The sequence below is a fragment of the Peromyscus maniculatus genome, chromosome 11 (assembly GCF_049852395.1).
Source record: "Peromyscus maniculatus bairdii isolate BWxNUB_F1_BW_parent chromosome 11, HU_Pman_BW_mat_3.1, whole genome shotgun sequence".
NCBI lineage: Eukaryota > Metazoa > Chordata > Mammalia > Rodentia > Cricetidae > Peromyscus > Peromyscus maniculatus.
Window position 1 is genome coordinate 43498281 of NC_134862.1, and position 21855 is coordinate 43520135.

Consider the following 21855-nt stretch of genomic DNA (forward strand, 5'->3'; position numbering starts at 1 on the left):
GCTCTCGCCTCCTCATCCATCATCTGGCCACAGGGCACTGGAGTCCATCTCGCAGAGAAAACCTCCCGCCCTAGGCCTGCAAGGAGGAGGGCTCAGCTGTCAGTGAGAAGAGTGCCTTCCAAAAGGGTCAGAGCACCAGGGCCCTCTAGGATTGATGGCCATGAATTATGGATGTCACAGCTCGATTGGTCCCGGTGCTCAGGAACCACAGAGAGGATCTCTGCTTCTCCATCCTCAGACGTCTCTCCCCTCCAGTGCCCCTTTACCATGCATTTCTGCATTCATTCTGCATGGAGCCCATTCCTGTGTTGTGGATGCTCTTTCTTTGCTGTTTTTTTTTTTTTTTTTTTTTTTTTTTGGTGGATAGGGTTTTGTGCATGCCCTCTACATCAGATCGGGAGTCCCTGAGCATGAAGGTTCTGTCTCTTCTATTAGTTAGAGCCCAGTTAGAAGGAGCTGATGGCCAGCCATATTATGTGGGCCCTCGGTGTAGAGTGGGCGCCATGACCCTCATGGATGACGGAAGAAGGACTGGTTCATCCCCAGGAAGACCCACGACATGAGCGAATGAGGCCGCATACGTAGGCAGCAGTGAGCCCAGACTGCGCACAGCATGTCACCAGGAGCTGTGTCTCTCCCATGGTAAGTGGCGGTCTGCAAAGCTCTGCTCTGAGAGGGCTGCCACCACCCTCTCCTACCCAGCTGTCGGCTAGGTCCTCCAGCTGCTCTTGCCTCCATGGTTTCTCTTCTGCTCGAAGACCTCTGTGGCTTCGCCTGGCCTGTCTTTGGCCATGCGCTTTTTCCACAGAGTGTTTCTGCCTCTGACCCCATCCTTCCCTGAAGTCAGCTGAGCTGAAAAAACCCCACATCTGTGACACCTTAGTGGTTCTTGGGGGTGCCTGCTACCCTTCTTGGAGGCTAATCTCGCTGCCATTGTCCCTCCCCACAGGGTAGGCCTCCTAGCCAGTTTCCAGTTCTTCTCTTTAAATCTACTTTTGCAGAATTTCCCAAATACCCACCGGACCTAATGCCAACCTCAGAAAGCTCACCAGTCTCTGCCCCTTCTTCTGCCTGCCCCTAGGCACACCCCCACACTCCCAGTTTGTCTATGGCCATGCCCTGCCCCTGCTGAGCTGATGCCACATGGTTTCACAGTCCTGGGTCAGGAGTAACATCCTGTTTCAGAGCACTCTGTCCCGGGTTCTCCGCTCCAGGATGCCATCATCTCTACACCCATGTGGACTAGATGCTCCCCTGGGTGCTGCCACCAGGAGGCTGTGTGAGCGCCTCTGTCGCCTCAGTTACCACATTGAATCTTAATGGTTTATTCATGCCTCCATGGCACATCCCTCCCCGGGTGCTTCCTATCCCCAGCCCCTGGGATTCCTGGTACATAAACAGAGTGACTCCAAATTACTGAACGTGAAAGGGCGAGAATGAAGAAAGGATTTGGAGTGGACAGGTTGAGCGAACCTAGATTCATAGATAAGGACTAGGCAGGTGGGTCGGAGGAGCAGCTCGGAGGTGAGCGAGAAGACGGTGCCAGATGCAGCCACAGAGGGGAAAGGCGTAAACACGCTTCCTGGCTGCTCCCATCAGCACCTTCTCAAAGTGAGGAAATTAAAACTGTTTTCCTTATGACAACCTCGGTCTGGTGATGAACCTTCCCAGCTTCCCAGGAGGCGACAGGGACGCTGATTGGAGGGGAGAAGGCAGGAGGAGTAAGGATAGAGGGAGAGGAAAAAAAAGAGAGGAGAGAGACAGGAGGCGGGGGAGGAGGGCAAGAGAAATCGCCTGCTTGTTCTGTGCGCTGATTACTGATGTGGGGAAGGCGCGCAGCAGGTTCTGCTGGGAGGCATTTATTGCGCATGAGAAAGCAAGCTGCCTGTTAAAAAGCTACCTCCAGTCTGCAGCTAGGCTGGAGGGGAGGAACGGGAGGCTGGGGCCCCCACAGGCAGGGGACTGCTCTGCCCTGCAGCTGCCGGGTGGGAAGGGCCAGAGGGACTAGGGCTGTTGGCTCTCCCAAGTGACAGTCGCTGGAGGGTAAGGGGCTTTTCTGTATGACAAGGCTATTTCACCCTGGAGCCCACAGACTGCTTCTCCCGGCAGGTGTGGTGTGTGGGCACTTGTCCCTCTGTTTACCTTCCTGTGCCCTGTCCTGGCACCCATACAGCAGCTTATGGAGGTAGCTGACAGTCCCTGGCCCCAGTGGATGTCCCTTTGAGGTCACTGGACCTGAGCCACCTAGCTTTCATTCTTGGGAAGTCGTGGCTGATGTCTCTTCCTCTTCTTTCCCCATTTCCTGTAGTGCTGGAGACAGAACCCAGGGCCATTGCCCCGTGCTAGGCTTGTGCTTGACCACTGAGTTCTGTGCTCTCCCAGGCAGACGGTTACTCTTATTCTGCATGCCACCTTAACTGGATTGCAAGATGCAGAAAGCACACCTCTGGGTGTGTCTGTGAGGGTCTTTCCAGGGGCAGGGAGACCAGGATGGCTCTGACCTAAGGCCTGGTTTGATCTTTGGATCAGATTATCATCCTTTGCATTGACAGTTAGGAGATGGTGGTCCTGTGGGAGACAAGGTCTGGTTGGAGAGGTGTGTCCCGGGGATGCACAGTTGAAGAGCATATCTTGGCCCTGACTTTTCCTGTTGCTCTCTCTCTGCCTGCTGACTGCAGTGAGGTGAGCAGCCCCGTCCACACATGGCCACTGCCATTCTGCCTCACTTCAGGCAATGGATGCAGCTGATCTTTGACTAAAATTTCTGATAAATCAGCCGGGCGGTGGCGGCACACGCCTTTAATCCCAGCACTCGGGAGGCAGAGGCAGGCGGATCTCTGTGAGTTCGAGGCCAGCCTGGTCTACAGAGTGAGATCCAGGACAGGCACCAAAACACACAGAGAAACCCTGTGCCCGGACAAACAACAACAACAACAACAACAACAACAACAACAACAACAACATTTCTGATAACTCTTCCCTCCTTTAGGTTGTTTGTGTCCAGTATTTTGTCACTGGGATGGACAGTCCAACACACTTGTCTTGGGGGAAATTTCTCCAGCAGGTGGCTTACAGCCTCCTGTAGCTCCAGTTCCGGGGGACCTGATGTCTTCTGGCTTCTGCAGGCACCCGCGTACATGTGATGCTCATAAACTTGTGCAACAGGCACACATATGCATCACTTAAGATGAGTGAATAAACCTTTCCACATAGAAAGAAAGCAGAAATCTACATGGGCGTGGAGGCCCAGACTATCTGGACCCTGTGGTTGTGGACACCGATCTGCTCCTGGTCGGAGTAGGGAAAGAGGGTAGAGGAGTCATGTAAGGCACAAAGCAGTTCTGCGTGGAGGAGCAGGGACAGTGACAGGGCCTCTCCCACTGCTGTGGCCCCAGGACAGCGCTGCACACTTCCAAAGACCAAAGCCTGGAGCCAAGGGACACCCTGACAGTACCTTCTTGGGACAGCGACCGAGGGAAGGTTATACTGTATTAAACCCACTAAGCGCCCTTAAAATACTCTTGCTACCTGCTTCTCAAGGTCCCACGCCCTTTGGAAGCTGCTGGCATCTCTTCTCTTTAGGTACCCGGGCCCCCCCCCCCCCCCCCGTGAGCAGCCCCAGGGGGTCTCTCCTTCTCCTTGTCAGCTCCCCATTTCTACCCATTAGCATACCCAGGCCTGGTAGCCAAGCAACACATTCTTCCTTCCTTAAAAGGTTATGCTTGCTCTGGTCACCGGCACCCTCTGGTTTGTGAAGAACACTCCCTTCTCCCCGGCCTTATGTTTTTAGCATGACTAACGGGAATGGAAGGGGTGGAGGGCATTTGAATTTCTCAGGGAAGGATCCATCACCCCATACCATTCTATGAGCTCTTCGTATCGTATCGAGGGCCCTGCTACTTCCAGCCGGCTGTGGCTGCCCACACATGTAACCTCTCCCTCTCCCAAATTTGCCATGCTTTACTTTCTTCTGCTCCGGGCTTTGATCCCTCTGGCTGGAGAGCAGTTCCGCCGCCCACCGTTCAGGCTGCAGTGTGTTCTTGTGGTGTCCCTGCTCAGCTGTCCCCACCTGAAAAGATCCCCCCCTGACTGCCTCATCTAATGCCATCAGCGTTTACCCTCCATTCTCACTCACAGCCCCTCGTGGCATTAATATGTAAGAGATAAAAACACCCATGGGCTTGTGGAGTCACAGATTATTTGCACCCCTCATTCCCTGGTAGCTGAAATATTCTCTTTGTGAATTAGGTCCTTTATCGGTTAGTGTTTATTTTCTCCCCACAGTGAAGAGACCTTGCCTGCCTTTGTTATGATGGTGTCCCTGGTGCTTGGAACTTAATGAAGAGCTCTTCAGAGAATCAAGGAAGGGAACTAGAGACACTTGAGGCTGAGGCAGGGTCTGGATCTGGGGAAATCTCTTTGGCTGGGCCCTTGCACACTCGGGGTCCTTCTCTGCAGCTCAGAAAACCAAGACTCAAGATCCATGTGAAGCCAGTCAGTCGTCTTCTTGGTCAAGAATGAGTAGCTTCCCTTCTGTGAGACAAAGGGGCTGAGGGCGGCCACTGCCTGGGGTGGGGCCCTGTGCACTACCTTGATCCATGGGTACATTGGAGGGTATCAGTTCCCCAGCCAGGGCATGATCGCGTTTTCACGGGCTTTGCTTAGAATCTACTCTTCAGACCTCAGGGTGATGGAGATTGTGGCAAAACGCATCTTTCCCTTTCTTACTTTTCTTTTGCAGTCCAGCCAGAAGGGATGTGCCCTTCCTGGACTCAGAAAAGAAAGAGGCAGCCAGTCTGAAGCTGTGTTGACTTGCCTTCCAAGCTGAAGCAGTGAGGTAGGGGTGGGTGGCTGGGGAGAGGGTGGGGGTGGGGGGCGGCAGAGAGGCAGAGTGGGCCAGGCTCCCCATTTGGAGACTGCAGTGAGCTCAACTCCAGAGGGAGATGAAGCCTAGCTTGGAACAGCCCCGCTGGGCCGTCTTGTGGTTCTGTTTACCAGGATGGAGCCCGTTGTAGACAGGGAGGTGGAAGGGAACTGGTGAATGGGTGCTGAGGAGCCAAGATGTTGGGATCCGGGACAATAGATGTGGAGGGATGTGGGGGCAGGGAGGAAGACTGAGACTAGAGAGGCTGAGGGCAGAGACACCAGGCTGGAGACCTTTGGAAGATGGCGAGCCCTTAACAGATTTTTGTCGCGTCTCTGTCCTTCTGCGCTGTGCTGTACCAGAGCTGGCCCGGCGGTGTTTATCAGGTGTGCCCCGAGCAAGGTTCCCATAGGAAGGATGAGGTGAGACCCAATTCGGCATGCGTGTCAGACACCCAGTGCCAATCCAGGAGGCCAGGAGGCCTGGAGGACTTCGCTGACATTCTGTCTCTTAGTGCTACGTGACCTTGGGCAAGGAATTGAGTTCTACAGAATGTGGGTGAGGCCCACCATACTGAATTCCTCTGGAGAGAAAAGGTGAACTGTGAAATGCAAAGGGCAAGCACTGGGCTCCCATAGTGACTCACAAACACAGGCAGCTCTCTGCAGCCTGGCCCCGTGGCCCTGCCTAACGCCCAAGTAGAGACCCCACCCTGCACTGGGTAAAGGCTGGTCTGGACACAGGGGCAAAGGATTCGAGCCTGTTGGGTTCTTTGGAATACAGAATTCTGCCTACGTCTTTCTCTCTCCTTGTCTCTGCAGGATGATGTCCTGGTCTGGTGACAATGAGAAGGGCCCTGTTTTTAGACTCACCTTTCCAAACACTTAACATTGAAATTGGCAGTGTGCTTTCGTCCCAAGTACCGAGCTGATCCGGAAGACTCAAGTCCAGAATTTTCCTCCTCAGGGAGCTTTGGCTTGAAACATCTGGACAGCCACTTAACACTTTCCTATTTTTGCAGAACATTCTCAGCACAGAGGCTGGTCCTTTTCAGGATTATCCATAGCCAAGGGCTTCACTCACCTCCAGTGACCTTTCTCTTCTCTACCTATCCATTTCCCGTGCCCCCCACCCCAGCCCTGAACTCCCCTAAAAGCAGAGGCTCATTTTCCTCATTGCCCATCCCCAGGACACAGGAATTTCTTCGGCTCTTCAAGAGAGACATCACTGCTTCTGTGTATGCTGGGCTTAAGGAGGCTGGGCTGGGCTGCAGGGTCCCTCTTCCAGGGCTGTGGGTTTTAACCCTGAGGGGTGCCATTCAGGCACTGTTTCACGGGGTTGTCAGAAGCAGGAGCGTTGTTTGGATTGTTTCCTCTTCAACACAGGCTAGAGACGGGTAAGAAGGCTTGCTGCAAAACCAGATGGAGGCTGGAAGGGCTGGCCAGACCTGGGTGAGGGGGGTCTGAGCGTGGGCATTATTGTGGTAGCCAGGCAGTCCTCAGCTTTGATCACTGGAAGAAGGGACACATGGGGACACACAGCCCCCCCCCCCCTCCACAGGGAAATTCTTCAGGCCACAGCACTGAAGGGGACCTGGGAGCTGCTGGAGACATGGAGTCTGCTGGCCAGGCTGGAGATGACCTTGAGAGGGCTGGTGTGCTGGAGAGGAGGGGGCAGGAAGGAGGAGCAGCTGAGAGGATGCAGCTAGGAGGGGCAGGGTAGAGCCAGGCCGCTTGCATCTGTCTGCCTTGCTCCTGGCCAGGAGAGAGAGGCAGACACAGACACAGACGTGTGGCAGTGGGCGGTTGGGGACAGGGTGTCCTTGAGCCACAGGGTTCTCCCGAGATGTAGGCCCTCACTGGGCACCCCTTTTCCAGTCTGAGGGATGCATTCCTCAGCCGTTGCTCTTTAAAGCACTTGGAGGGATTGGGGATATGGTGGACCTCTTGTCCTGGATTTGATCCCCAACATGTAAACAGCAACAACAACAGTAAGGTGCTTTGTGGGATGGGGGGGAGCATTGAGGAACTTCTGAGAAATGGTGTTTTTCCTTGCAGCTCAGCTATCTTTTGTTCTGCTTTGTTGTATTGTCTGTTTTTTGAGGCTGCATTTCATGCAGCTCAGGCTGGCCTCCAACTCACTCTGTAGCCCAAGATGACCTTGAACTCTTCTTCCTCTGTCTCTGTTTATCTGCCCTCCCTCTCTGTAGCGGGGGTCTCCCTATGTAGCTTTGGTTGGCCTGGAACTTGCTCGTAGACCAGGCTGGCTTGGAACTCAGAGACCCACCTGCCCCCTCCCCCAACCCCACACAGTGCTGGCATTGCCGGCAGGCTGGCTTTGAACTCTCAATCTTCCTCCCGAGAGCTGGGATGGCAGGCAGGGACCATGAAGCCCGGCTTCCTATCTTGTTTTCAGAAACCCAGCGCTGTTTGCCAGCTTTCCCTCCGCTCAGCCCATGGCTGTGGATATGGGAATGGCGGCGGTTCATCCCTCGCGGAGCCAGACCGCGGGGTGAGAGCCCACATGTGAAAGAACTGTGCAGCAGAGTTCACGTCTGCAGCCTGAATGATTCACAGGGGAGAAGGCCCAAAGGAAAGGGAAGCAGGAAGGAAGTACAGGCGAGGTCAGGGAGGAACCCTCCCGGCCTCCTCAGCTCAAGTTGGCTCTAAGCCCCCGGCAGCCTCCCCCCTCCTCCCTTCCTCCCCTGGCCTGGGCCCCACTGGGTGAGATTTGGGGAAAAAGAGGACCGTGGAGTTGAGGACAGGGTAGCTCAGGAGGAAGAGGAGGTCGCTACAAGCTCACCTTCATGGAGGATGGAGAGGCCCCGCCTCTGCCTCCTTCCTCCAGATTTGCAGAGCTGACAAAGGTGATTTTTCCTGAAGTTAGACAACCCCCCACCCCCACCCCCCACCCTTCACCCCCCACCCCCCTTTGCCAGGGTCAGATGGAGTTCAGTTGGGGCTTACCCTGGGAGTCAGGTAGGGAGATTACTCTCTGGTGTGGGCTGTGAGGCATCTGGGCTGGTTGCCATGCCTGTAGGGACAATAAGGACCCCCCCCCCCACTTTGTTCCCTCATGGCTGGCTGGCCCTGGTCCTCCCTGACCATTCTCACAGTGTTACCATTTGACAGGAGGGGTGGGGTGGGCTGTCACTCTGGCTGGAGAGATGCTCTCCGTTTGCCCTTCCAACCCAACTCCTGCTGGTCCTGAGCAATGCCAGCCTGGCTATTTCACGTAAGACGGAGAGGCAACAGCTGCGGGGAGCAAGTTGATCTCTGCAACCTTCTCCGCAGCAGAGGGACAGATGCTCTGTTCAGAATGTCTTCGGTGAGCCAATAAGGGGCATTCCTCTGTTTTCTGAGCTTCCCAGCCAAACCCGGGGATTAGCCAGGAGACAGCTGCAGAGGTGTGGCCTTGGGGGGATCCTAGCCAGAGCACAGGATGGCCTCAGGGAAAACAGATGCCTCCTTGACCTGCGCTTGACCACAACGTCTGCCCAAGAGTGTGAAGTAAGAGCCGGGACCCTGAGTAGATGGACCTGGGTTTGAGATTTGCTTGGACGAACCACTTCTTTGCGGTTTGAGTGTGGGCTACTTCCTTTTAGAGGCCGGTTTCCACATCTGCCGTGAGGACACGTGCTTCCTAGCACTACTTTGGGAGTCAATAAGTGAGCTCCTCATCTAAAGTGTCCATGGCACCAAGTAGCAAACTCCAGAGCCCAGTAGCTGTAGCTGGAGAGCTTCTCTCCAGGTTCCCCAAGCCCCGCAGTCCCACAATCCACTTATAAAATAATCACTCAGACGCTTGTATCACTTATAAACTGTATGGCCGTGGCAGGCTTCTTGTTAACTGTTCTTATATCTTAAATTAACCCATTTTTATAAATCTATAGCTTGCCACGTGGCTGGTGGCTTACCGGCTTCTTTACATGCTCTTCTCCTGGAGGTGGCTGCAGTGTCTCTCCCCCCTTCTTCCTGTTTCCCCAATTCTCTCTCTTTGTCCCGCCTATACTTCCTGCCTGGTCACTGGCCATCAGTGTTTTATTTACATAGAGTAATATCCACAGCAAGTAGCTGCCGGCCCCTCCTCTTGCAGGAGAACGTTGGCTAGAGGATGTTCCACCAGTACAAGTTCGTCACCGGTGTGTGGGCACCTAGGTGTGACGTGGCTTCAGGACACAGGAGCCCTAGTTCTGGGAAACATTATATATGCTCTGTTATGTATACAAATATCATTTATCAGTGGGTCCCTTCAATGCAGGGTTTCTTACAGCTAGGGATCTTGAAACGTCGGTTGTTAAGATACCCAAGTCTTTTCAAATACAGTAAAGGGAGGGGGATGTGGGATGTGGACTGGTGTAGGATTGGTAGAGAGGGGGGTTGGAAAGAAGCCCAGGGGTGAGAGGGCTCAGCCAGGCCAGGGCTTGCTGCATAAGCCTGAAGACCTGAGTTCAAATCCCAACACTCATAGACGGGGGTGGGGGGGTGGGGGGGGTGGGGGGTTGTGGGGGTTGTGGGGTGGGGGAGGTGGGGAGCAGCTCAGGCTGGAGAGATGGCTCAGCAGTGGAGAGCACTGGCTGTTCTTCAAGAGGACTTGGGTTTGATTTCCAGAACCCACATGGCAGCTCACAACTGTCTGTAACTCCAGTCCCAGGGAATCCGACAGCCTTTTCTGGCCTCCATGGGCACTGAGCTCACACATGGTGCACAGACATACATGTAGACGAAATACCCATAGCCACAAATCAGTTTTAAAAGGCTGGGTGTAGCAGTGGGACATGTACCTGTATTCTTGGTGCTGGGGTGGTGTGTGTGTGTGTGTGTGTGTGTGTGTGTAACAGAAATATCCCCGGGGCTCACTGGCCAGCCAGTCTAATCAAACTGGTGAGGTCCAAGTTCAGTGAGAGACACTGCCTCAACAATACGGTGGAGAACGATTAAGGAAGATATCAGATACCATTTTCTGAGCTTCATGAGTACCCACACATACATGTATATAGACATACCCACCCACACGTGTGCACATACGAACACATACAGAAGAGACAGAAACACACACAATGGGAGGCAGAGAGAAGGGGGTGGGTGGGGAGACCTGCTGTAGCGGACTCCTTGGGGACCAGGGAGAGCTTTAGCGTCTCTAGGAGCTCTTGGACCTCTGCTCTCCAGACCTCCCCTGGGTGAGGTGTGCTGGGACCTAGGTCTCTAGGAGAGAAGACAGAAGCCTCAGCCAGGACACAAGCACACCTCTCAGCATCTCCAAGACTCCCCCTTGCCCTCCTAGAGCCAGTATGAAGAGTCTTGGTCCAAACTTCAGTAAACATGAGAGATGAGCAATCGATTTATCTTCTTCAGGACTCAAGTTCTTCATCTGAAGAATGGGAATAATTAACCCTGACATGCCTGCACACAGGATTGTGGTGCACACAGATGAGGTGCTACCCAGGGGTGGGGGAAGGCAGATGGATGGCTCCCCTCCCCCCATGGACCCCTATAAACAGCTGTCCCTTCAGACTCAGACACCACCCGGGAGGGACCTTGGCAATGCATGGCTTGGTTGGTTCCCACTCCATCTCCAGTTTCAACTTAAATACTAGTCCTGCAAAGAGGTCTCCCAGACACTGAGACGTGTCCCCTCTTACCAGCTCCTGTCCCATTCTTCAGTTCCCTTGGTAGCACGTCTGAGTTGAACAGCGCAGTTGACTGAGTGATGATTAGCTCTCTGGGCTAGATCTTAAGTTCCACCAGGAAAGAGAAGTTCCTGTCGCCATACCCACCCATCTTGTCTCCAGGAACACTGTCTCAGGCACATGGCAGATCGGCGTGGCACCGAAATCCTACCCAGCAAGCCAAGGCCTTGCCTGCCTCAGCCAACACCTGGGAGGCAATATCTGCGGCCCAGTGCCATCCATCACCCCCTCCCCCACCCCTTATAAAAACCATGGTAGCAGGGCATGGTGGTACATGCTTGTAATCCCAGAAGTGAGGAGGCTGAGGCAGGAGGATGACAAATTTAGGGCCATGACAAGACTGTCCTTACAAAAACAAAAAACAAAACAAACAACAACGACCAAAAACCAAAGGCAGATTTGTTCTGTTTCTTCCCTCTCTCAAAGAAGTTGACAGAGGACAGCTTCTTTTTCATTCTCTCAGCAACCCCGAGCCCCACCCAGGCCCCACCCAGGCCCCACAGTCTGGAGGTAATTGCTCTATTTATTTATTTATCTTTGCACAAGGCTGCCCTCTGCTGGCTGCACATGCAGGAGCAACCAGAAAGGACGGAAATCAGTGGCCAGAAACCAGGAGGCTGAGGCAGGGCCAGGGAAGAGGGGAGCCCCAGCCACAGGGCTTGCAGGTTAGTTTCCCCTCCCTGGGGGCGGTTCCCTCCATCTGGAGCAGGAGAACCTGGGAAAGGCAAGAAACAAAGGACTGTGTCACAGAGACTGTACTCAGCGGCCACTGGGTAGTGTGGGGCCACGGAGGACCAGTTCTAAACATAGTTTGTTGTCCTCAGTGGTGAGCTGCTAAGTTTTTAACAGCTAGATCTCAACACATACACATACATATATGGACACACAGACATACACAGACACACACATATAATTCTCACACATACACTCACACAGAGACACATATTCTGTGTCTCTGTGTCTGTCTCTCTCTGTTTCTCTCTGTCTCTCTGTCTCTCTCTCTGTCTCTCTGTCTGTCTCTGTCTCTCTCTCTTTCTCTCTGTCTCTCTCTCTCTCTCTCTCTCTCACACACACACACACACACACACACACACCTGATTTACAACATTCATAGATTTCCATGGTATAGATTTCCCATTATGGCCAGCTTCAAACTCCCAACACGATGTCACCCCAAGAGCTGGGAAGATTGCCTGCAGCACCCCATTATCTGGAATGTCTACCATGAAGCTACTGTGGACATAAAAACCTTCAACATAGGGTAAACTCACCGGGAAGTGACGAACTTTGAGTGTTCGTCTTGGCTGTCCTCAGTATAATATATTTAACTGTGAGGTTATATAATTTAATTTTTCATAATGGCCGCGTTTAACAACCGAACTGCAAAATTCTGGAAAATGTAATTATCAATCTTGTCGGCCTACCAGCCAGTTAAGACGAGGCTCCAGCACACGAATGTTTCTCCTCTCCCACCCTCCCTTTTACGCCCTGCTCTGTCCCTCTGCCGCCTCCTCTTCCTCCTCTTTCTTTTTCATGGCTCTCCTGGAATTCTGTGTGGGAAGACAGGTATGGAGAGTGTGGAAAAGACCTCTGCTGTGGCTGTTCTCTGAGTCAGGAACCATAAGGTGTAAGGAAAGAGAAGGGAGAAATGCAAATTCAGTGGCTGGAGGTTCTCTCTCTCTCTCTCTCTCTCTCTCTCTCTCTCTCTCTCTCTCTCTCAGTTTCTCTGTCTCTATCTGTGTCTCTGTTTCTCTGTCTCTCTCTCTCTCTATCTCTGTCTGTCTGTCTCTATCTCTGTGTGTGTGTGTTATAAAATTTTGCAACCGCGGCTCCCAGGCTGCCTGGCACTTGGACTACAGATCAGCCTTTAGGCGAGGGAGCCAGTGCTCCCCCAGTGAGTCTCTCGGAGCAGTGTACCTGGGAAGAGGGGGGCGCTGGCGTCTAGGTGTAGCGGCCCACAGGGAGCCTTGGCAGGCAGAAATAGGCCTCTGGGAAAAGGCTCAGATTGATGGGGTTCCCGTCCAGGCGGATGTCTTCTAGCCGCCGGCGCTCGTGTCTGCGTTCCCCGGTGTCACAGAAGGCGTCTCTTCCCATGGTCTCGATCATGTTATTCTGGAAGGAACAGCAGACACTGAAGGCCTCCCATGCAGCTGGAGAATCAGACGCAGGTAGAGCTGTGGCCACACAGGGCAGGAGAAGAGGGAAGAAATTAGAAGAGATGGGAGAAGCAGGCAGGAGGCCCTAAGGGGACGAGAAGGGACAGGAGGTTGGTGAAATGAGGATACAGAAGCAGGTGAAATACTGACGTGGAAGGGAAGGAACCGCTTTAAAAAGGAGTGGGGAACATCCTTTGTACGGACCGTGCTTGTCCTCATGGCCCGGCATTCCCGCCACCTGCCTCCCGGCCTACTCACTGTCTTTTGCCCTTGGTCTGTCAAGGCGCCTCACCTGCAGGTGCAGGGAGCACAGGCTGAGGGGCAGAGGCCCGGGGATGGAGTCCAGCAGGTTGTCTGCCAGGTAGAGAAACTGAAGCCTCTCCAGGGCCTGCGGGACACAAGCGAAGGAGACTGAAGGGCCAGGAAGAGGTGCCCCAGGAGGCCAGCGTCACGTTGGTCCCTCTCGTGGGGTGGGGTTGTCTCTGTCTGCCTGTCTCTCTCTGTATGTCTCTGGGCCTCGCTGTCTCCCCTCCCTCTCCAGAATCCTACTCTCTACCTCAGGCTGGCCTAGAATTCTCTATGTAGCCCAGGCTGGCCTCAATCTTGTGGTCCTCCTACTTCATCCTTCCGAGTCCTGTGTGCACCACCAAACCCAGCTAAGGATGCTGGCTCTTTAAGGAGCTTACATTTGGATGGCAAAGGAAAGCTGCTATCACTGAGTGCTGGCAGCTGGGGAGCGTAAAGGAGCTGTTAGTGCTGGCTGGGAGGAGCAGAGGAAGGCAGGAACAGGTAGAAGGAAGGACCAGGGGACATTTCAGCTCAGTCTCAATTGCTCTGCCACCAGTGAAAAGTTTCCCAAATGCTCCACTCAGAGTGGCTATGGGGAGCATGCTCGGAGGATGCCAGGGTGGCAGAACCCAACCCGAGGCACACAGCACTCGGAGCATGTGACATAACAGCATTGACAGAACCGGGGAGAGCTGATCAGATGGGAAGAGATCAGCCTGCAGGGAGCTCAGAGAACAGTGCGGCATAAGCTACCACTCAAGGGAGCGGCCGCTACCTGCATTGGATCACCCCGTGATCTGGGCAAAGGCTGTTTCAATCCTGTGTCGAGTGGGCATTATCACCCTTGTTCTGCAGACGAGGGAATGAGAGCAGAGGTGACTCACTCAATGAGCTCAGGTCCTTTGGCTCCAAAGCCCCTGCCTTTTCTGGACCAAGAAAATAGGCCTGAGTGAGGGCAGAGAAGCACCTCCTAATATGGAAGCAGTCAGGCTGTTTCTGAGGGCTGGAACAGCCAGGGACCTCCCTGTACAGACAATCCCAGCACTTCCTGCACAGCTGAGAAACTAACGTCTGCAGGGTCTGCATCCCACCCGCCAGGGGCGTGGATACTGTTCTCTGTACCCTCTGGAGGCCCACAACACACTGCATACTGGGGGGGGGGGGAGAAGTCTGTGAAGAAGAGTAGCCACAGAGCAGCCCCCGGCTCTTGGTGAGCATGGTGATGCCCCGTTGTTCTTTCCAGTACTCAGGAGCTGAGGGAGGGGGACAAGACCCTTGTCTATGAATATATGTCATACATAACATAATATATGTAATAGGATAGATGCAAACGGCTATATGGATACTGCCATTTTTACTTTATTTGATGCCTCTACATATGACTTCATTTGCAAAAAGGAGCCTTCCACAACCGAGCATTGCTTAAGGACAGGGATGCGTTCTGAGAAATGTGTCATTGTGAAATCACTTACACAAACCAAGAGGGCTATGAAGTTACTAGATGACTCAATCTTAGGGGGCCCCCGCTGTGCCTGTAGTCCAGAACTCATAGAAATGTTGTCTTGTGGTTGGACTGTGCTCGAGAGAGACAGAGAGGCTGCCCATGAGCAACCGGTCTTTAAAGCCCTTCCCAGTTCTGCAGTCAGCCTGCTGGGAGGTGTCAGTCTTGTGACTCTCTCCTTGTCTCAGTGGAAGGCATTCTGGGCTCTTGCCAGCCTGTTCCTTGGGCAGCCCCACAGGATCATATTTGTGTCAAATACCTTAACTCTTTCCATCAAATCTGGCCAGTAACCCGTCAGATTGTGTCTCGAGAATCTGACCATAGAGAGACAGTGACCAGCCACTTGGTGGAAGATTTCAAAACCATTAGGATGATATGTAGGAGTTAGAGTCAGGGTCAGCACCACAGACAAACTGGAGTTTTCAAAGGCAGAATGGGTGAGCAGGTCTGGGGTGAGCAGTCTGGGGTGAGCAGTCTGAGGTGAACAGTCTGGGGTGAGCATGTCTGGGGTGAGCATGTCTGGGGTGAGCATGTCTGGGGTGAGCAGGTCTGGGGTGAGCATGTCTGGGGTGAGCAGGCCTGGGGTGAGCAGGTCTGGGGTGAGCAGGCCTGGGGTGAGCATGTCTGGGGTGAGCATGTCTGGGGTGAGCAGGCCTGGGGTGAGCAGTCTGGGGTGAGGAGGTCTGGGGTAAGCAGGTCTGGGGTGAGCAGTCTGGGGTGAGCATGCTGGGGTGAGCAGGTCTTGGGTGAGCATGCTGGGGTGAGCATGCTGGGGTGAGCAGGTCTTGGGTGAGCATGCTGGGGTGAGCATGTCTGGGATGAGCAGGTCTGGGGTTAGCATGTCTGGGGTGAGCATGTCTGGGGTGAGCAGGTCTGGGGTGAGCAGGTCTGGGGTGAGCATGTCTGGGGTGAGCATGTCTGGGGTGAGCAGGTCTGGGGTGAGCAGGTCTGGAGTGAGCAGGTCTGGGGTGAGCAGGCCTGGGGTAAGCAGGTATGATACAAAGAGAGTGAATGGAGCAGATGCGTAGACAAAGGCCCACACTACAGTGGTATCCTCACAGAGGCATGCGAGAGTTGCTGGTATTGGCTTCCTGTGTTCTTTCCCCTCTAGCAGGATCCTGAGGCCTGACGGCACCATGTTTCCCATTCACTCAGGCTACAGAGGCGACCATGATGGCACGATGTAAAGCACCCTTTTCTGAAGAAGAATGTTTAGTAAGCCATAAATAGGAAAAGGGGGAAACATAGGACTTGATTCCGAGGCCCCAGATCAGGCTTGAGCATGAATTGCTGTGAGGTCAGGGTGCACGGGTAGGGTGGGTGCTGTGTGGAAGACTGAGGCCCTGACTCACCACGAAGGCCTCAGGCTGTATCCCTGAGCTCTGCAGCCTGTTCAGGCGGACGTCCAGGAACTCGAGGCCACTGGGCAGCACAGGCAGAGCCGCCAGCTGGTTCTCAGGGAGGATCAGATCCTGGAGGGCGGGCAGCAGGCGGAAGGCGTCGTTGTGGATGGAGGAGATGGAGTTGCTAGAGAGGTCAATCCTTTTCAGCTTTGCTGAAGGATGTTGGGAGAGAACAAAGGGGGAGCCTGGAACACGCGCGTCTCTGGGGAGCCCCCCTGTGGGACATGCTTGCCCTGCGTGCCCTGCGTGCCTTGCTCCATCCTCCTCAAGCAAGCTCTAACTAGCTCACCTCCTGCATCAGGTCTAAACCCCAAGCAACAAGGCTATATCAGCTCTCCTTCAAAAACCATGACATTCCTCAACAGCCTTCCCCAGAGCTTAGGTTCTGTGGTAGTTACCTACTTTAAAAGGGCCCCACCCCCACAACAAGTTCAGGAATCCCTGCATTCATCCCCCCCCCCCAACTCAGTTTACACAGAAGACACTGAGGACCCGGAAGGCTACCAGTGATGCAAGGCAGGAGCTGGAGGCAAGCCCAGGCCTCCCCTCTCCAGCAGGGAATATGGCATGAAGTAGCAGAACAAAGAAATAGCAAACAGCCCTTTGAATAGCATCAGGACCACAGAGAGGGGAGGTTTAAGGGGGGGAGGGGGCTAGGCCAGAGCCCAACAGGGGCAGTTTCTGGAACATTCTGGAAATGTTGCCTTGAGCATCCCTTCCGTTCCCATGGCCCAGATCCTTCATGAGAAGAACTGGCTACTGCCACCACTTTAGACTCTTAAGGATTTAGAAGGATTGGGGCGTCTGTCCCTTTGGCAGCCTGTGAGCTCACGTCTGTGTCCTGGCAGTCCCCTCTGCCCTACCATCGCCTTTTCCCGAAGCAGAACTCACTCAGCCCTTTGAAGTCTCCGGCCTGGATGTGGCTGATGTGGTTGAAGCGAGCATACAGGTAGGTGGTCATCCGGGGAAGGGGAGGAATGTTCTCGAGGTCTGCGTCGTCACAGTATACGGAAGAGCCAAGGCACACGCAGACCAGGCAGGTAGGCAGGCCTGGCCAGGCAGAAGACAGAACAGAGGGACATCTCTGGTCAGACTCCCTTCAGCCTCCGTGGCCAGTGGCTTTTGCTTCCGTGGATGCCCAAGCTATGGGCATCTGTGGCTTTTAAGATTACTTATGGGTGTTTGCTTAGAACCACCCAGCACAATGCACCCGGACAATACTCATCGTTGATCTCAGCCTGTCACTCAGCACTGGCCTGTAAGAGGACTCACCTCACTACCACCCAGGGCAAGTCCCATCGGTGTTTTCATCAGACCCTGATCCTCTGTAGGTTCTCCTGAGGCGATGTGGCTATTCTAGGGCCTCTGTCTGTCTCTTTTCTAGAGGACCTTTAGTGCTAAAAGGTACGATGCAGATGGGAGAAAGAAGCCAGAATTATATGGAATAGCCAATGGCTGCTGCCTCTGCCTTAGGAAGAGGAATTGGTCATGTTGTATGTGGCTCCAGGAAGCACAGCGGAGCCACGGGTGGAGTAGACAGTGGCTGCCTGGCATCCATTTCCTCTTGGGATGTGTCATCAGCGTCCTGCTTTTCCAGTGGGAAACATCCCTCCCCTGTTCTCTGCCCCTGGTGCTCTCTCTGCACAGAGTGGTCGAGAAATTCAGACAGCTGAACAACATTAGTGCCACCTGCTGCCACAACTCACAGAGATGACTGAGAGGGAGGCTTGCATCCAAAAGGCACTGGCAGAAAGTTCAAAGTCCAGAGATGAAGCAGCAGGAGGGGCCAGCAGGGGCGGGGGACAGAGGTCCTGTGCCCTTCTCCCAAGGCTGAGAAAGGCAGGTCCAGCTGAGACCCTTCACGGCCTCTTCAAGTCTCTGAGAGTTGGTGGACGCCCCATGGAACGCCTCAGCTGATCTCAGTACCCCGGGTCCACGCTGGCATGCATCCGAGAGGAGAACACGACACCAAATGCCAGCGAGTCCAGAATAAGCTGTGTTCCTCCTGTGTCCCAGTTCTCGAAGCCCAGCAGGCAGGGATGCCGCGCCCCAGTCCCCAGGAAGGCACTGGGGGAAGGCGGCTAACCAAGGTGAATCCGATGCTGAAGTCGGTATTGCCGCTTCGTTTACTCCCAAGCCAAGCGACAGCCACCGTTATTTATTCTCCTTTCCAGGCTTTTAATCATCTCTAATCTAATTACCACTCAAACTGCTCCCCAAGTGATGCTGTTAATTAAGGTAGGGTGGCTCTGATAGGGTGTAGGAGTTCTTGCTTGCTTTGCATCCCACTCAATTTGTGCATAATATTTATGCAAAAGTATCAGGGACAGCCAGCCACTCCCCTTTATGGTGGTGGTGCTTGCTCTTTTTTTTTTTTTTTTTTTTTTTTTTTTTTTTTTTTTTACCATGGCAACCTGCCCTTCTTTTCCTGCTGGCAGAGGCTAATCCAGACCCAGGACCCCTTGGCCTTAGCCCTCGCCATACTCTACTTTAGAACTGCCGGGTGCTAGCTTGAGGCTGCTTGGTCTGTGATCTATGTGTACGGTGTCTGATTGCATGCACTTACCATGACTGCCCTGGACATTCGGTAGGCCAGTGGTGGTAGGCCTGGGCACTGTGAGGTTTGATGATGGCATCTTTGGAACCACAGTGCTCTGGGAGGGACTAGTTCTTGTTGGAAGAGTCAGGCTGTCCACTTTAGCCTGTAGACACAGCACAAAGTATACCATAAGATCAGTCTGTGCCTGAGAAGGACTTAACTGTGGCCTCTGGAAACCTCGGTGCCCAAGTTCACACATGAGGATTAAGAGGAGGGAGAGGGAGCAGAAAGAGCGAGCAAGGGAGGGATCTTGGAGAGCATGGCATCGAGCATCTTCCATACACAAATAAGGAAACAGTGATCGTGAGAGGAGAGGGTGAGGGTCAGGTGCCCCGAAGGTCCCCACACAGAGCTGATGTCTGGATCTCTGGGTCATCCAGGCTGGTACTCACTCCCGGCCTTCCCTGCCTCTCTGCATTGGTTCAGGTCGGCCCTAACTCTTTTCTCTACCCCAACCCTGGTCGCATCACAATGGGCAGAGGCTTCTGGGCTCACGTGCCATGCTGTAGGTCCGTCCTAGCAGAGGACAGGGGAGCTGGGGAGATCTTCAGACTGGAAGACAGACTGTGAATTGACAAGCTAGCATTTCCCCTTTTTTAGGGAGAGCATGAAGACAGAGCTGATCGCCACCCCATGACATGGCTCATGGTCTGATTTGAGCACATGGGAGGCATGTATGAGGTCCCCTTATGGGAGGGGTCCTGACAAGTGTGGCACATGGACTAAGACAATGGAGGATGTTAGTGTCCTCTTTGGTAGTAGCCTGTGAGTGACAAGCTCCTAAGGAGGGATAAGAATTTGTACCTCGGGCCGGGCGGTGGTGGCGCACGCCTTTAATCCCAGCACTCGGGAGGCAGAGGCAGGCGGATCTCTGTGAGTTCGAGGCCAGCCTGGGCTACCAAGTGAGATCCAGGAAAGGCGCAAAGCTACACAAGAGAAACCCTGTCTCGGAAAACCAAAAAAAAAAAAAAAAAAAAAAAAAAAGAATTTGTACCTCATGCCTGGGAAGCTAGCCCTGTTGGAAAGTGCTTCCCTTGCAAGATGAGGTCGTGAATTTGATCCCCCTGAACCCTTGTTTGTTTGTGTTTTTCCAGATCTGTGATTAATGCTCACAATCTCAGTGCTGGGGAGGCTTGCTGGCCAGCCAGCCTAGCTTACTTGACAGGCTCCGGACCAGTGAGAGATCCTGTCTTAAAAGAAGATGGACAGCTCCAGAGGAGCAACAGGCTGTCTGTCCTTTGGCTTCCTTGAACATGTGCACACATAGTAATTAACACACACACACACACACACACACACACACACACACACACACACGAGTTTGCATCATATAGAGAAAGAGCTGAAGGCTTGAGAGACTCGTCTTATAGGGCAGGCGGAAAGGGAGCTGGCTCCTAATCCCATTTCTTTCACGGAATCCGAGTCAACTGTGTCCTTTCACCTCAGAGATCTGGTCCCCATAGTCAGCAGGTTCCTCATAACTGCTCAGGTCAATGACTTCACCGTAGTCCTCTAGGCTCAGGGCATAGTTCCCCGCATGCAGAAATTCGTAAGTGTCTCCTTCCTCAGGGCCATGCTCTTCTCTTTTCCTCTCCCCTGGGAGGGAAGCTGTTCCAGCCTCATGCAGCACCAGGGTCAGCAGGCATAGGAAAGCCAGGAGCCTCATGGGGTTCTGGGGGAGGAAAGGAGTGTACATCCCGTTGATGTCCATCCTGTGGGCAGGTGGTAGAAGGGCTGGGATCTGAGCTCTCTAGTGCTTTGTGGGAACGGCCCAAAGTTACCCAACCTCCGGCCCACATGCTTGCTCACTCTTGCCCTCCACCACACAAGTTTACTCAGCGTTTTTATCCTACTAAGGCTCCTTAAAGACCAGGCTGTGTCTGGAGGCATCTTTAGCCATCACTCACTGCAGCTCACAGTGTGGGAATCAGTCACTCAGGCTCCCACAGGCAGCTTCCACAGGCTGGCTCACTCATCTCACCACAGACGTGCTTACAAAAGTCCCCTGTCCACTCACCTGCACACTGGACACACGTGTGCATTTGCACAGATATCCTCTAGCAAACAACCGCGTATTCAGAACAAAACTCTTCGTCAAAAAAAATTAGCTTTAGAGAAACCACACTAAAGAGACTTTTGTTTCCTTTTGTTTTTGTTTTTGTGATAGGGTCTCATGTACCCTAAATTGGCCTCAAATTTGCTATGTAGTGGAGGAGGACCTTGAACTTCTGACCCTCCTGCCTCCACCTCCCAGGTGCTGGGATTACAGGTGAGCACCATCACGCCTGGTGTGTGAGATGCTGCGTACCGAGCCCAGAGCTTCATGCATGTTAGGCAAGCTCGCTACTCAGGGAGCCCTCTCTTCCTAGCCCTACTTGTGGTGACTCTAAGATCACTCATTCACGTATCATTTAAACATTTATGGGCTGTCTACTGAGTTGCAGTCTCTGGACTTGCCTTTGGAGGTGTGGAAATGAATAAGGCCCAGCCCACTTTAGGAGCCCCCAGTCAACTTAGAGACAAGTCTTATAATTTGACATACAATGTAAAAGGACATTAGCTCATAAAATAGACTTAGAAATGTAACGTTTTAGAAACATATTTAAACCAGAGAGTCTGTGTATGGTTGTGCGAGTGCTTTCCCATCAGGAAAGCTGGCAGCTATCTATGGACATATCCATGTACAACATATGTGTGTGCACATGGGTAACTTCGAGCACATGATGTGCATATGAGCACAAGCGTCTGTGCAGCGTACTCACATCTGTGCAGACAGGTGGAGGACCCTGTGTGCTGTGGGTCCTGAAGTGCCTGTACCATTGATGCCAGTATGTGACCACACGGTCCTCCTAAAGCCAGCTGCACAGGTGCCTTCTTAATTTCAGCTGGACTCAGGGTAAGTCCCCAGCAGTAGTAAAAGGTGTGGTTCCTTCCCCCCACTCCAAACCAAAATAATGCTCTTGAAAGCAATTCCCAAGGCAGTTCGCCGACCACTCAGAAACCTCTTCCAGCGTCTTTGATTAGAGTCTTGGACTCTCCATCCTTTCCACTGAGTTCCTGCCCTGACTCTGTCCTTTATTTGCATGCCAGCATGTGTGAGGCCTCCAACCCTGGACCTTACCTTTTAGGTGCTTTTGGATCCACCTGGCCCTGCAACTTCCAAGAGGATGAAGGCTCCGATGGAGAGGATGACTGCCTGCCTGGCTAGGGGACAGCTAGACACACCCTCATCTATTGGACAGGGCGAGGACAAGCAGTTGGACCAGGGAGTCACGTGTCTAATTAGATTTCCCATTCTTTGAGATGTCCTGCTGTTTCCTTCCTGTCTCCTCAGGGGGTCCCCAATCCCATTTCT

General features: G+C 53.4%; 1 protein-coding gene across 1 annotated transcript; it reads right to left on the reverse strand.

Annotated features, from left to right (window-relative positions):
- Window positions 1-11064: 11064 nt before the first annotated feature.
- On the reverse strand, window positions 11065-20211 carry Optc (opticin). Its single transcript, XM_042258161.2, has 7 exons — window positions 19942-20211; window positions 18468-18603; window positions 16793-16951; window positions 15851-16053; window positions 13002-13097; window positions 12471-12665; window positions 11065-11268 (listed from the first exon to the last, which is right to left on the reverse strand). The coding sequence occupies exons 1-6, from the start codon at window positions 20209-20211 to the stop codon at window positions 12495-12497; spliced, it is 1035 nt and encodes a 344-aa protein (XP_042114095.1). The 3' UTR covers window positions 11065-11268; window positions 12471-12494.
- Between the last annotated feature and the right edge of the window lie 1644 nt (window positions 20212-21855).

Bases quoted from the DNA above. Each gene is read 5' to 3' on its own strand.
- Optc (XM_042258161.2), bottom strand. From the start codon at position 20,211: ATGGACATCAACGGGATGTACACTCCTTTCCTCCCCCAGAACCCCATG. The intron at 18,604-19,941 runs GTGAAAGGACAC...CTGTGTCTACAG, and splicing joins ATGGGGACCAGATCTCTGAG to GCTAAAGTGGACAGCCTGAC. The intron at 16,952-18,467 runs GTAAGTGCATGC...CTGCCTGGCCAG, and splicing joins GAATGTCCAGGGCAGTCATG to GCCTGCCTACCTGCCTGGTC.